The 16,328-nt window shown below is 45.3% G+C and overlaps 1 protein-coding gene across 1 annotated transcript in view; it reads right to left on the reverse strand.

Annotated features, from left to right (window-relative positions):
* LOC143960201 (uncharacterized) overlaps positions 1 to 16,328 on the reverse strand; it is a 71,572-nt gene that overhangs the window by 34,512 nt on the left and 20,732 nt on the right. The window contains exons 3-5 of the mRNA XM_077468525.1: positions 14,255 to 14,353; positions 6,798 to 6,865; positions 6,579 to 6,690 (exon numbers count right to left, since the gene is read on the reverse strand). Of these exons, the coding sequence (XP_077324651.1) occupies positions 6,579 to 6,690; positions 6,798 to 6,865; positions 14,255 to 14,353 (279 nt within the window). The remainder of the gene's footprint in view (positions 1 to 6,578; positions 6,691 to 6,797; positions 6,866 to 14,254; positions 14,354 to 16,328) is intronic.

Here is a 16,328-nt window from a genome sequence, read left to right on the forward strand (position 1 = left end):
CCGCCAAGCCGCCCTCCCAATAATGTCCGACCATACTATTATCGTATCCAAAAAGGACACCCGGAGATGGAGGAAGTCCCATTTCACATCCCTGATAAGCTCCCTGTAGGCCCTGAGGCATAGATCGTTGTCCCCAACATGTAGCAGGATCACATCCGTAGGCCTGTCCAGACGAGCAGAACGCTGTATTTCTGGCAATACCTTGAGACCACAGGATGCCTGGGATCCCTATCCACCGCACCATAGCCTCCGCCCGGGGGGAAACTCAAATGTCTTCCTTACAGTCTGACCAATGCCCTTTTTTGCCCCCCAGTGCACATAAGAATGGCCCAGGATCCACATCAGACAAACTGGGCCTGTAAGAAAGAAGCAAAGGAGACATATACCCAGAGAACAGGCACCACACACCCATCATGCACATACCCCGGAAAGACAGCCCACATAAACACAAACATGAAAACACAACAAAGGACATGCTCCCCCCCCCTCCCTTTACAGGAGGTGAGGGCACTCATATAACCTAAACCAATTATATTCCCAACGTCCCATACGCTGCAGGATTTGATCACTCAAACCCCACTGCGATGCTTCCGTCGCCGCCCCTTTTCGAAATGAATGGGATGAATAATCCATCACAGAGAAACCCCCCACTTCCAAGCATCTCTTGAACACCAACACGAATTGGTACCTGGACAGTGGCAACCACGCCTCATGAATCGAAAATGGACCCACCCCAGGAGGCCGTAAAACCGCCCACTCCCGGATGATTTTGACCAGACATAGTGCCAAGCCCGGAAAACTCCCTGATCCCTTTTCCCAAAGGATCAATCCTTGACTTGCGGATGAGCAGCATCACCGAATCATCCGAGACGCCTAACACCCCAACCACTTAGATGGGATTACCAATTCGCCCGAAAAAGGCCACCACAAAAGCCGTCTTAAGCAGCTGAACTTCAAAGGAAGAGAAACACACTTGGGGTTAACACTGCTGTCAAAACCTCTAACATCCCCAATGACACCAGGCGCCTTGAATCAGGCATCACCCGCCCCTTCCTATAACCCCATAACACCTTCTATACAATTAAATTCTTAGTCATGTCTTCTACACTTCCCAATTTAAACATAAAGGCCAACCCAGCCATCTTACGATTTAAAGAAGCTACTGACACTTCCTCCTCACAATTCTGCCCAAGAAAATAAAGCAATTCATGGAGCCTATCCTCGGTGCCAGGACAACCACCAATGCTACTCGCCAACTCATACCACTCTGCCAAACCCGCTCATACATCTTCCAAGTGGATTCCACTACCGTCTGCCGAAGCAACGCCATCACAGTACCATCACAAGATCCCATAAACAACTGGGACACAGAACCCCGATCCACTCCACCTCCAGTGCCAACTGCCAGAATCTGTCCCACTGTAAACGAGAAAGTGCATCAGCCACTTCATTCTCGACTTCTGGTATATACACAGCGAAGATAACAATGTTCAAAATAAGACAACGTAACACCAAATGACACAACAAATGCGCCATCAGTGAATTGATTGCTTCAACTCCCAGGTTATCACAATGAAAACAACCCTCCGGTCTCTGATCAACAATGACCCCACCAATGCCTCCAGCCATCGCTCTGCACACCACCTCCCTTGAAAGAAAGCTGGAAAACCCATGGACACTGCAGCATTCGTGAATAGCCCCAGTTCCTGTACCTGCACCGCTGGTCCAAGCCAAAAAGACCTCCCATTATACAGCTCCAAAAATTGTTTCTAAACCTCTAAATTGTCCCTATGGTCCCGACCCAAACAAAGAAAATGATGCGTTGACCCCAGCCGTTGCACCTGCCAGCCACCGGCAGAACACCCTTCCCATTGGCATAATGCGGCGTGCAAAATTTAGTTTCCCCAGTAAGGACTGTAATTCCCACAATTGTACCTTTGAGCGGCGAGCCACCGCTGCCACTGACGCCTTATAATCCTCCAGCTTATCTCCTGGAAGCCGACACTCCATACGATCAGTATCGATCACGATACCCAAAAACGTCAACACTGGCACTGGACCTTCCGTCTTGTCCTGAGCCAACGGTACCCCAAAAACATGAAAATGTGCTAAATGATGGCCAGCAAAGTCAGACAGGAATGATCGTCCGGAGGACCTATCACCAAAAATCATCTAAATAGTGCAAAATCGAATGAAGGCCCGATAGATCCCTAACCACCCATTCCAGAAAGGAGCTGAACACTTCGAAGTAAGAACAGGATATGACGCAATCCATAGGGAGGCAACTATCCATGAAAAATTCCCCCTCCCAACAACACCCCAGTAAAACGCACGCTATCCGGATGAACCGGCAACAGATGAAAGGTCAACTTAATGTCAGTCTTTTCCAGCAGAGGAGGTGGTGGCAAGGGGTGGGGGAGAGGGAGACACAGACAACATAGACACAAGTCTAGATAAAGGAGAAGAAAAAGAAGAGGACTTACCAGGCTGCCCAGGCGAAAACGACTGACCGGCCGCTACTCCAGATCCCTGTAGAGGCCCAGACAGGCCTGTCTCCAAACCTGGCAAGTCCTAATCGGTCAACTCTCCTTCCAATCGCTGGTCCTCCCGGCCAGCAGAGGATGCTGTAGAAGGGCAGGGCGATCCCGTTTGGGATTAATATCAGAGGCCCTCCTCCTGGCTTGGCTGTCTACCGCCGACCTCCCACGCGGGGCCCTCTTCTTACCAGCAGCTGCTGCTCTGGAACCGATGCCTTCAGCTGATGGACCTCTGCTTCCCCCTGCGATGGCCGTGGTCGCCCTTTGGGAGTAGCCCGCGCCCGCTCTGGCAGTTCTTCCACGTTGGGCTGCACTGCTCAGGGCAGAAGGCCCTGCACATGCTGCCTGGTCCTGCTCCAATGCCGCTGCGTGCCTGCACGGGCCCGGGGTGATAGAGGGTCCGGGATCAGGCTCCCTGATCGGCTGCCCACCCTTGGAGCTACATCAGGACTAAAGCACGCCGGAGGCCGTGACCTCTGTGCACGTGGCGTGGGGGGGGGGGGGGGGTGGCTGACTGACCTGACATACCCTCCACCGACTCCGGCAGCAGCTCAGCCAGTTGCGCAACTAACCACTCTGGCCCATGAACCAAGGCCGCAGAGCAAAGCCGCTCGAGGATCCGGTCTAAGTTTTCCATGGAGAGGTAACGGCACAACACACTAGCCTGTGTGTTACCTCTTGCGCTATGGATCTGACTGATAAGCCCCGCCCCTTCCTCATGTTAAGTAAAAGCCTAAGTACTGCCCTGAGCCCCACAGCCAAAAACTCCCCTTCCTGCCCACGACTTTTTGTTGCACCTAACAGCGTCCACTCAAGTTCCTCTGTTCCGGGGCTTATCTTTCATTGTGTACAATTGTCATGTGATTGGAAACGGGCCGTTACACTGATCAGTCTTCATATGATGTCCACCCAGAACGACAAAGGTCCCCTATTTGACAAAAGGTTGGGCAAGAAGTCATTAATATAAAGGGGGTGTTTTGTGTTTTTTGTGTCCATGACCAAAAAATAACATTTGAAAAAAATAAAAATAAATTTGCAGTCAGATAAATATGAAATATTGCATGGACAAAGCTCATATTCACAATAAAGTGAAACTCCAGGCAAACTTTTTTTTTCCAGCTCTGGTTTAGCATGGGGAAGGGCTAAAATGTTTGTCAGGTTTTAATTGCTCTGTGTCTTTACTAGGGAGATTCCCACTCACGTAGTGTCTCAGACACACAACAGGAAAGAAAAGTGAATCAGCTCAAAGTGAAGAGAAATGTCTTCTAAAGCAGTTTTCACAGCAACATCTGTTCCCATTGGAAGATTTCCCTTCTTCACAGGAATGGGCGTCTATAAAACAGGTTTCAAATCTATCCGACGGACTAAAAATCTGGGAAAACCATTCGTCTGTGTGTTAGTCCGACGGACCAAATACGACGCAAGGGCAGCTATTGGCTAGTGGCTATTGAACTTCCTTGTTTAGTCCCGTTTACGTCATCACTTTCAAAACGAAAGGACTTTCGAACGGACTTAGTCCAGTCATGTGTGTCCAAGTCCGTTCCTTCAGAAAGTCAGTTAGAACTCCACCGAAAGTCAGTCAGGAAGACCGTCGGGCCTAGTCCTTTGAAAAGTCCGGTCGTGTGTATGTGGCATTACATGCATAAAACATTATTACTCGAATGTATCCAAAAATAACAGGGGTCTGCAAATGTCTGTTTTGTAATATCTTTTCTGTAAATATTTTCTTGCATCGTATTTCCCTTCATTTCATTAAAGCTATATCTGAAAAATAATAATCTAAATGAGACATTAAAGTGGTTGTAAAGGCAGAAGGTTTTTTATTTCTTTGCACTCTGTGCATTAAGATAAAAAGCCTTCTGTGTGCAGCAGCCCTCCTCAGCCCCCCTAATACCTGAGGTCCCTCTAAATCCATCTATATTGCAGGAGTGTCTCGACGGCACAGGTTGCCCTCCCCATTGGCTGAGACAGCAGCATGGCGCCCCTGCTGTCAATCAAAGTCATTCAGCCAATGAGGAAGAGAAAGGGGGCAGGCTGGACCTGAATAAACATAAGCTGTGACTTGGCTCAAGTTCCTCCATTGAAAGTTGCTTGCTGTGGGGGCACTCAACAGATGGGAGGGACCCAAGAAGAAGAGGATTGGGGCTGCTCTGTGCAAAACTATTACTGAGCAGGTAAGTATAACATGTTTGTTATTTTTAACTACAAAAAAACAAGACTTTACAATGACAAGGTATAAGTTCACTTTTAAAAAAAAAATTAAATTAAATGCACTTTTTTTACAAGGTAAAAAATTTACATTTACTATTTTTTTTTTAGGGGCCCGGGAAGCATTGCAGTAGATCACTGATGTCATGCAGGTCTCCTGCAGACTGTCAGTGTGAGCTGTCTGCCCCATACTTCAGATTGGATTTCTTTTAAAACAGAAAGTAGAAAATATATTTTTTCAAAATCTTCACTTATATCGCAAAAAATAAAAAACCCAGTGATGGATAAATACCACCAAAAGAAAGTTTTATTTGTGTGAACACAATGATAAAAAATTTATTTGGGTACAGTGTAGCATGCTTGAGTAATTGTCATTCAAAATGCGAGAGCACAGAAAGCTGAGAAGGAAGGTGGTGAAGGTGCTCAGAATTGGTGGAAAAGGTGAAAAGGTCAGAATTGCTGTTATTTCTCTGAAAGTATATGTACCCATTTGTATCTTTACTCAATTTAATAGGAATAAAAGCTGTTTGGTACCAGAAAAGAGTTGCAACAGTAAATGCTGTGTTTCAATTAATTTCTTGTTGTCTGCCTTGTAGTAGTTTAAGGGCACTTTCACACTGAGGTGGTGGCGGTAAAGCGGCACTAGTTTTAGCGGCACTTTACCGTCGTTTTATTGGCGCTTTTCGGGCCACTAGCGGGGTGCTTTTAACCCCTGCTAGCGGCCGATAAAAGGTTAAAAAGCACCTGCAATTTCAATGTGGGTTTTCAAAGATGCTGTTTGCAGGACTTTTTCCTTCACCGCTCCAGTGTTAAAGCACTCGGGCTTTCACACTGGAGTGACAGCAGAGGAGCTTTACAGGCGCTATTTTTAGCACTAAACTGCATGTAAAGAGGATCAGTGTGAAAGTGGCCTTACTGCTACAGGGCAGCAGCCGTGAGCCAGATCACATGTATACAGTGGCTCGCTTCCACTGTGATAGCACACAGCGGAAGGCGATCAGTGGATGCCGGGTACTCAATGTGCACCGACACTCCCCGACAGAGACACAGAACTGTGATCTGCCTATGTAAACAAGGCAGATCGCTGTTCTGACAGGGGGGAAAGGAGGGCGTTTGTGTCCCTGCAAAGTAGGGAATAAATTCCATCTCTTCTGCTAGTAAAAGCACCTCCCACAATTCACATAAACACTGGCTAGGCACACAGTTAACCCTTCGATCGCCCCTGATGTTAACCTCTTCCCAGCCCATGTCATTAGTACAGTGACAGTGCATATTTTTAGCACTGATCACTGTATTAGTGTCACTGGTTCTCAAAGTGTCAATTCGTTTTAGAATGTCTGCTGCAATATTGCAATCCTGCTTTAAGTCACTAATTGCCACCATTACTAGTAAAAAAATAAAAAAAAATAATAACCCATAGTTTGTAGACGCTATAACTTTTGCGCAAACCAATTAATATACTCTTATTAGGATTTTTTTATCAAAAATATGTAGCAGAATACATATTGACCTAAATTGATGAAGACATTAGATTTTTTACATTTTTTTTTATTGGATATGTTTTATAAAAGTAAAACATATTGTTTTTAGTCAAAATTGACACTCGTTTTTGTTTATAGTGCAAAAAATTTAAAAAAAGCAAAGGTGATCAAATACCACCAAAAAAAAGCAGCACATAGATGCAACAAAAGAATAAAAATAAGTTTAAAATAGTAATTTATGAAAATAAACATGGCACTTTAGTCAATGGGACAGTGCTATAGAAAACTAAACACCATCCAGTTATCCAGTGCTATATCAGCTTGCTGAATCAGGAATTGCAGTTGTACTTACATTTGTATACTATTACAGCTGTAAATGGTATTGCTATCATTGTAAGGATGTGTAGTAGGATATGTAACACTATTTTGATACTCTGGGCCTCAGCATTTGGTGGTGGGGTTATCTGAAATCATACAAATAGTACACTTTACTGTATTATAGGAAGAACTGGACAGATGTAATCTTGGGAGACTATAAGAAAATGAAAGTTTGCTGCTGAATACAATTTACCTTCATTGGAGTCATGGAAGTCAGGCTGGTATAGGAAGAAGTGGGGTTTTTGTCACCGTCCTCATTTTCTAAAAACATAAAAGCAGCAAAACAGTAAATTGTATACAACTTCACCTGCATATGGATTTTAGTTGTAGTCTAATGAATTGTATCATTTAGATTTGTATAATACACTATATATTACTTATATATTTTTTGTCTGTTATCTGAATCAATGTCGGTATGTTACTTTAGGCTAGGTTCACATTGCTGCGATGCGGGAACGCCGCGAATCCGCGGCGTTTTCCCGCATCGCATACCTCCCGCCGGCAGTTCACACTGCCCTATGCGGATGGCTGGGGGTGTCAATGTTATGTTAATGACACCCCCAGATCCGTCGGCATATCGCAGTGCGATCTGCCGACTCGCACAGGAATTGGATCGCATGGTGTGAACCCCCATGCGATCCGATTCCGTTGCGGACCCAAAAAAGGGTCCCGTGCGAGTTTGCTGTGGGACCGCTGCGAGTTCAGCCATACTATCTGTATGGCTGAACTCGCAGCGCTACGGAGATCGGATGTGATTTGCTGTGCGAATCACATCCGGTTCTCCCCCCGCAGCGGTGTGAACCCAGCCTTAGGCTAGGTTCACATTGCTGCGATGCGGGAACGCCGCGAATCCTCGGCGTTTTCCCGCATCGCATACCTCCCGCCGGCAGTTCACACTGCCCTATGCGGACGGCTGGGGGTGTCAATGTTATGTTAATGACACCCCCAGATCCGTAGGCATATCGCAGTGCGATCTGCCGACTCGCACAGGAATCGGATCGCATGGTGTGAACCCCCATGCGATCCGATTCCGTTGCGGACCCAAAAAAGGGTCCCGTGCGAGTTTGCTGCGGGACCGCTGCGAGTTCAGCCATACTATCTGTATGGCTGAACTCGCAGCGCTACGGAGATCGGATGTGATTTGCTGTGCCAATCACATCCGGTTCTCCCCCCGCAGCGGTGTGAACCCAGCCTCAAAGCGAAACTACACTGCATATGAGCACTACAAACCAAAAATGCTTTTTGATTAATTTTTATTATTCAAATTAAACGTCCCTATTCATCTAAGTCTCCATTCATTTTTCTCATTTAGCATTTCTGGCTGTGGCCATCTTAACTATTAACTAATGATAGCGACATAAGGATTTAAAATATAAATGAGGAAAAGTACGCCTCTGAGTATGTATCACAAAATTATTTATTAAAACAGCAATATCCACTCACATGAAAGAAAGCCCTTGTACACACGGTCGGAGAATCCGTCGGAATGTGTTCTATTGGACCGTGTTGTCGTAATATCCGTCGGACCCAATTTTCCAACATGTTGGAAATATTTTCCAACCAACTGGTTCGATCGGACATACTCCGATCATGTGTAGAGAATTTTGATCGGACCAAGTGCCACGCATGCTCAGATCAAATTCCTACATCAAAGCTATTGGCTACTAGTCCCATCGTAACGAAATTACGTCATCACGTCCTGAATGATCGGATTTTTAGACAACTTAGTCCGACCGTGTGTATGCAACAGTTTCGGACAAGATCTGACAGGCAAAATCCGACGGACAAAATCCGACGGATTTGGTTGGCAGAATGTGCGACCGTGTGTACAGGGGCAAAGAGGAGGAGCATTCAATTCCATCATGTGGGCTGAGGAGATGATGTGGGACTACAGGTCACAGCAGATCCTGTGTAACTGGCATAACATCAGATCCACCACCTCCACCCTTTCCTGCCTGGATCTGATGTTATGCCAGCTACAAAGGATCTGCTGTGACCTGCAGTCCCACATCATCCCAACCGTGACACTACCTGCCTGGAGTTTGCATGTTCTCCCTGTACCTGCGTGGGTTTCCTCTGGGTACTTCGGTTTCCTCCCACAATCCAAAGACATGCAGGTAGGTTAATTGGCTTCTGTCCAAAATTGGCCCTAGTATATGAATGGGGACCTTGGATTGTGGGCTCCTTGAGGGTAGAGACAGATGTGAGTGTGCAATGTACAGGGATAGGGACAATTGTAGACACTCACTCAGGTTGAACTGGATGGACTGGTGTCTTTATTCAACCTTATTAACTATGTAACTATGTAACTATAATGTACCCATCTCCTCAGCCCACATGATGGAACTGAATGCTACTCATCTTTCTTTCATGTGAGTGGATATTGCTGTTTTAATAAATTATTTTGTGATACCCACCCTTTTAGATTGTAAGCTCTTCTGAGCAGGGTCCTCTTAATCCTTTTGTATTTAATTGTATTGTAACTGTATTGTCTCCCTCTTATATTGTAAAGCGCTGCGTAAATTGCTGGCGCTATATAAATCCTGAATAATAATAATAATAATAATACATACTCAGAGGCGCCCTTTTCCTTGTTTATATTCTAGTTTATTTGAACCCGCTTTTGATTTTCTTTGTGGCTGCCCTGACTGACCTTTTGGCACATACACATATACGGGTGTACATACATACATCATTCTACCTTTGCCCTTGGACTATTGGGTACTACGTTCTGAGGTATCTGCACATTGTGTCTTTTTACTTGTTCTAAGGGTTTAAAATAGATAATGTTGAGAAGGTGAAATTCTGCTTTAAGGCCCCATTCACACTTCTCCACGACTCTACATCTCTGTTATTCTGCCCTCAATTCCAAATCATATGGCGATTGCTACAAAATCGCAAGAGGGAATACTTGTTTCCACAATGTGAAAGTGTGAATGCAGCCTTAGGCCCCTTTCACGCAGGTGGACGGATCAGGTCCACATGTTTATTTTTTAGGCAGACTCGATCGGACCATTAATCACCCTCTATAGAAATGCGTATGTAAATGTACGTTTCCATTTACACCCGCCATCATCCGATCTGCTAAAAACAGACGGATGGGTGATCCATTACCCATCTGTCTGCTGGATCGGATGACAGTTGCATGTAAACAGACAGATGAAGGAAAATCTGCAATAAATATACAGGGAGAATATGCATCTAGCCTTCCCCTACTCTACTTTAAAAAAGCACTTTATTTCTGTCTGTGTCTGTTGAAGTATTACACTAACATGCTTCCTGGTTAAAGTGGTTGTAAACCCATAAAAAAAACCAAAAAAAACCCCCCAAAAAAACAAACAAACAAAACCCTGCAAGACAAAGGCATAATGAGCTAGTATGCATCACATACTAGCTCATTATGAAATGCTTACCTTAGATCGAAGCTGGTGCAGCGGTCCCCGTACCCCAATGTAACCAGTGACATGTGTCCGGAATGTTACTAGGTTTGCGGGCTCCGGTGCTGCGATTGGTCGGAGCCGCAAAGACATCACTCCCACACATGCGCGTGGCAGCCGCCAATCATGGCACATCAGCTGAAGCAACGGCACAAACGAGCCGCTGCTTCAGTGTGCATTTGACGATGACGGCACATGCTGATACAGTGGATATCTCCTAAATGGTGCAGGTTTAGGAGATATCCACGGTACCTACAGGTAAGTCTTATTATAGGCTTACCTGTTGTGAAAAGTGGTTAGTAAGGGTCAGTGGCGGCTGGTGAAGTTTTAGGATGGGGGGTGGCAGACCCCTCCCTTCCTTTTTGGCCCTTCCCACTTGGTGAAAACGGGCATGGTGTCAGCGAAATAGTGGGCGTGGCTCTAAGCCCTTGTATACACGGTCAGAGAATCTGTCGGAATGAGTCTTATCGGACCGTGTCGTCAGATAATCCGACTGTGTGTGGTATGCATCGGACTGATTCCGTCCGAATCTCCGTCCGACCCAATTTTCCAACATGTTGGAAATATTTCCCGACCAACTGGGCCGGACGGACCTAATCCGATCATGTGTAGAGCATTTTGATCGGACCAAGTGCCACGCATGCTCAGATCAAATTCCTACATCAAAGCTATTGGCTACTAGCCTGATTGTAGTTCCATCGTAATGAAATTCCGTCATCACGTTCTGAAAGATCGAATTTTTCGCCAACTTGGCCTGACCGTCTGTATGCAACAGTTTCGGAACACAATCCGTCGGACTAAATCCGACGGGCAAAATCCGACGGATTTGGTTGGCAAAATCTCCGACCGTGTGTACGTGGGCTAAGGTGGTGTGGTCAGCGTCTGAGATGAACGAGGGATGGAGGGAGAGGGAGAGAGGGATGGAGGGACAACAGGCCCAGAACTACAATAGAAATATGTGTGTAGCACTGACCCCCAAAGGAGCTGCTGGTATTTGATTGGGCTTACCGTTCCTTCACTGTTCCACCATATCCGTCATAGGGGGTCCCATTAAAGACTTCTTGCCACAGATTTTAGCTCCGACACATAGTCTCTTTTTCCAATTCTTTATTTAAGAAAGACATATGCAAAAGGATGAAGGGTTTAGGGGAACTCAGGTACCTTTGAATTGCAGATCAGGAATACTTTCTTTGATCCAGAGGGCAAAAGCTCCACAACTGGATTCAGCAACCACCGGATAGGCCTCTCTCACTGACCTAGCAGCCGATGCGATGCTCGGTCATGGTCTCTGCCACAGACTTTAAGATTTGGTGTAACCGTTACACAATCCTCTGCCACAGGATTGGGTAATTAGCGGCTTTTTGAAATGTTAAGGCTTGATCACATAGTACCAGTCCCCTTCTTCTGAACCTATGGTACTGTGTGGTAGGTTTCCGGGGATACATCCTCCAACTGAGTCTCCAGGCTTTTCAAGAGGCACCGCCCTTGTTACGCGGTCCTTTTCTGAAAAGTCCTGCCCTGGATCCCCCAGTCGCTCGGCTTCTTCCCGCAGGCAAGACAGCACAGGACCATCCCTGGATGGGTAGGCCCCAAGACTTTTGGGCCTACCTTCAGTAACGACGCCACGAGCCAGCCGGCCCTGAGACAATTTAGCGACAGCAACACACCTGAGGCCAGGAGGGCCATCAGGTCAGAACTCCCCTGTCATGTGGTCTGTCCCTTAAGTACCCTCTCCCAGAATGCACAGCAGGCAGACCACACCCACTGACTGTTTGCAGGCAAAGAGGCACTCAATACACCCAGCTTGTTGCAATTTCCAACCTTGGCAGAAAAATAGGGCGCCATCCTTAGGTCAAGGGGAAAACCACACAACCAGCCAAGCTGAAACAGAACCAGAATTTCCAATAATGGCAGTCTGAGCTAAACTACAGCTTCAGACAAACAACATTTTTATTTATAGCGTCTGTACTGAAAATACCAGCACTACATGTGTATTCTAGAAAGTTTAACAATCAGCAGATAAAGATATTCCAAAACACCCAATGTTAGCACTTCAATCATCCCGGCACCATAGTTGTTATGGTGTCAGGATGATTGAAGCACATTGTTTCTATTAATACATTGTAATATAAAATGAACTCACCATAATGCTGAATCAGTGGGAGCCCTGAGCGTGTCACTAGCCACGTTGCCTGCCACCAGGTGCCATCAAGTGTCCCCAGCGGAGTCCATCCTTACATGCAGCCATGCCTGTGTCCATCAAATGCAGCCTTGCCTGTGTGTCCCCCAAATGCAGCCTTGCCTGTGTGTCAACCAAATGCAACCATGCCTGTGTCTACCAAATACAGCACAGTGGTACTTACCTTGCTGTGTGTTGTCCTCTCCGGTGGTGTCTCCTTCCAGCGGCGATGGAGAGGTCCATCCTCTTATACTTCCTGTTTCCTCTCTCTCTCGGGCGCAATGGGAGAAAGAAACCAGGAAGTGACATCAAACTGAGATGTCAATCAAACCGCCCAGCCATAGTAATAGATACTACAAAGCTACTCAGCACTTTACAAAAATCGCCGCAAGGCGTGCTAAACACCCACAAATGAAGCACCACGTCTGCGATCTCACTTCCCATAAGTGCACTTTTTTGGGTATTTTTTTTAAAGCAATTGAAATTCTAACTCTTTAATAAAGGGGGGGGGGGGGGGGTGCCCCGATACAGATTTTCGCCAACGGTGCTGGAGACCCTAGGTACGCCTCTGTCTTAAAATGCACTAAAATTGCAAAACGCAGGTTCAGGTGTTATTTTCAATGGCACCTAAACTGCAGTGCGGTTTTGCCATGATTGTCATGTGATTTATCATCTGGCAATCACAGAAAGTCGCATCACATGAAGCTTGTCATCCAAAAGGAACTTCTTTTGGGCGACAAGCTTCAAGCAATGTGATTTACCGCATGATAAATTGCACCAAACCCTCACTGCATTTTAGGTACCATTGAAAATAATGGCAACTGAACCTACGTTTTGCGATTGTAGTGCATTTTCAGATCATGGCCAAAACTCCCAGATGTGAATGGAGCCTTACTGAGCACCGGAGAAAAAAGAGTAAAAACCTGGCAGGGGTCCTAAACCTTCCCTACTAAATCCAAAATAAGAAATAATTTTTGGCTGGACATACACTTTAAAAGCACAACTCCAGCCAAAACATTTTGTTTTAAAAATAGCGGGCGGAGGGATAGCTATGCAGTCTATGTTCCTATTGGGAAGATGTCCCCCAATTAGTTTTAGGACAGGAAGTAATGGTGGTATGTAGAGGTTTCAGCGGAATGACCAGCAAAACAGCTACTGTACATTTATTATTATTATTTAAGGTACTTGTATAGAGCCGCCAATTTACGCAGCACTTTACACATACATTTACATTGGTCCCTCCCTACCCTCAAGGAGCTTACAATCTAAGGTCCCTAATTCACAGTCAAATACTATGGCCAATTTAGACAGAAGCCAATTAACCTACCAGCAGGGGAGTAACTAGAAATTACAGGGCCCCATAGCCCCATTGATTCAGAGTCTAGTCTTGGGAGGGGCACTGCCAGAAAATAAGTTTTTTTGGGGGCAATTTATCGGGGCAGTGGCTGATGTTGGCGCTTCAATCATCACGGCACCATGGTTATGGTGTCAGGATGATTGAAACACATTATTTCTATTATTAAATTGTTAAAGAAAATGAAATAGTACAACTCACCATAGTGCAGAATCAGTGGGAGCTCCAAGTGTGCCAGAAAGCAGGGCATGCACCGGGCGGTGGGAGATATCATCTCTCTGCTCCGCCACCCGCTGATTTGCCACCCACCTAGCCTCCCAGCTGGCAGCTTCCCACCCCCCACCGCCGAGCCACCCAGCTGCGTCTGCTCGTACAGTCAGTGTGCTGTACGAGCGCTGAGCCGATGGGCAGCTCGGTGGCTCACCCACCGCCCGCTCACCATGTCCTCCTCGGCTGCGGGCCCCATAGCGCCCACCTGGGTCGCTATGGCAGTAGTTCTGCCACTACCTACCAGCATGTCTTTGGAGTGTGGGAGAAAACTGAAGTAAACCCACAGGCACAGGGAGAACATGCAAACTCCAGGCAGGTAGTGTCATGGTTGGGATTTGAACCAGCTACCCTTTTTACTGCTAGGCGGGACTGCTACCCTCTATGCCACCCCGATTGAAAACACAACCTACCTAACCATGTAAGGTCATCTGCTTCTGTCACTGGGAGGTCACTTGTTCCTTTGTGTCTGTGTCTGTCATTGGATTCTGTGCTAGCATCTGATTTATCTCCTAAAATAATAACAATACATTAATAAAAAAAATTAAAAAAACACGCTCAAAGGATCACAATATATATATATATATATATATATATATATATATATATATATATATATATATACTTATAATTATTTTTTCTCCCTCCTAAAATTCAGTGTTATTAAATTTTTAACAAAAAATAAAAACCCCAGAAGTGATCAATTACCACCAAAAGAAAGCTCTATTTGTGTTGTGGGAAAAGGACAAAAATGTAATTTGGGTACAGTATTGTATGACCGCACAATTGTCATTCAAAGTGCATCAGTGCTGAAAGCTGACAATTGGTCTGGACAGGAGGTTACGTGCCCAGTAAGCAAGTGGTTAATATGTTCATAAACGACCTGGAGGATGGGGTAAACAGTTCAATCTCTGTATTTCTGGATGATACTATGCTGTCCAGTTCTGGGCACCAGTCCTCCGGAAGGATGTACTGGAAATGGGCAACAAAGATAATAAAGGGTCTGGAGGATATTAGTGCCTCCAGGAAAAGTTACGAGCACTGAACTTATTCTCTCTGGAGAAGAGATGATTGAGAGGGGATATAATTTCAATGTATAAATACTGTACTGGTGACCCCACAATAGGGATAAAACTTTTTTGCAGAAGGGAGTTTAACAAGACTCATGGCCACTCATTAAAATTAGAAGAAAAGATGTTTAACCTTAAACTACGTAGAGGGTTATTTACTGAGTGGCAAGGATGTGGAATTCCCTTCCACAGGCGGTGGTCTCAGCGGGGAGCATCGATAGTTTCAAGAAACTATTAGATAAGCACCTGAACGACAGCAACATACAGGGATATACAATGTAATACTGACATATAGTTAAACACAGGTTGGACTTGATGGACTTTTTTCAACCTCACCTACTATGTAAAAGAATTGTTTTCTATGTCCCGCGATCACAGCCTGAAGGTGCGGTGCACACATGCTGCATTCTATCTCACTGGATGGTACCACATGCCACCGATGATTGTGCGGCTGTGTGGTAACATAAATAAAGTGTCACATTGTGCACTTCAAATAAAGTTGGCAAAAAAAAGAAAAAAAAAAAGGGAACTTTGTGATGCTGCACGTCCCTGCAGGCCAAAGCAAAAAGTTTAACTCGCCTTTCCTTGAAAGGTCCCCGTCTCTCCCTGGCGCTGGAATCTTTTGTTGGATTCCAGTCTTTGGCCATCTTTTTTGCTTGGTATGGGATGACGTCACTCTAGAAGTCAGTCATCCTGGCATGTCAGCAATGTAAGCTGAGCTATGCATGCAGCAATCTGAATGGACCAGTTTGCTTTAATCAACCTGATTGGAGCAATTTAATTGCACTAATTTGATTGGACCAATTGTTTGCAGCAATATGATTGGACCAATATGAATAGACAGATTTGATTGCACCAATTTGATAGCAATAACCTGAGTCGGTTTGATTGGACCAATTTGATTGGACCTATTTAACTGCACAGATCTTATTGAACCAATTTGATTGCACCAATCTGATTGGGCTATTTTGATTGGACCAATTTAATTTCACCAATCTGATTGGATATATTTATTTGGACCAATTTGATTAGACAGATTTAATTGGACAGATTTAAATGGACTGATTTGATTATACCAATCTGATTGGACCAATTTGATTGCACCAATCTAATTAAATCATTTTGATTTTACTAGACCAGTTTGATTGCACAGATTTTATTGGACTGATTTGTTTGGGCCAATCCGATTGTACCGAGATGATTTCACCAGTTTGAGTGCACCAATCAGATTATGCCGCGTACACACGGTCGGAGAATCCGTCGGAATGCGTCTTACCGGACTGTGTTGTCAGATAATCCGACTGTGTGTGGTATGCATCGGATTGATTCCGTCCGAATCTCCGTCGGACCCAATTTTCCAACATGTTGGAAATATTTCCCGACCAACTGGGCCGGTCGGACGTAATCCGATCATGTG

The sequence above is a fragment of the Lithobates pipiens genome, unplaced genomic scaffold, assembly GCF_037356315.1.
Source record: "Lithobates pipiens isolate NorthernLeopardFrog02 unplaced genomic scaffold, aLitPip1_a1.2 Scaffold_8, whole genome shotgun sequence".
NCBI classification, from domain to species: Eukaryota; Metazoa; Chordata; class Amphibia; order Anura; family Ranidae; genus Lithobates; species Lithobates pipiens.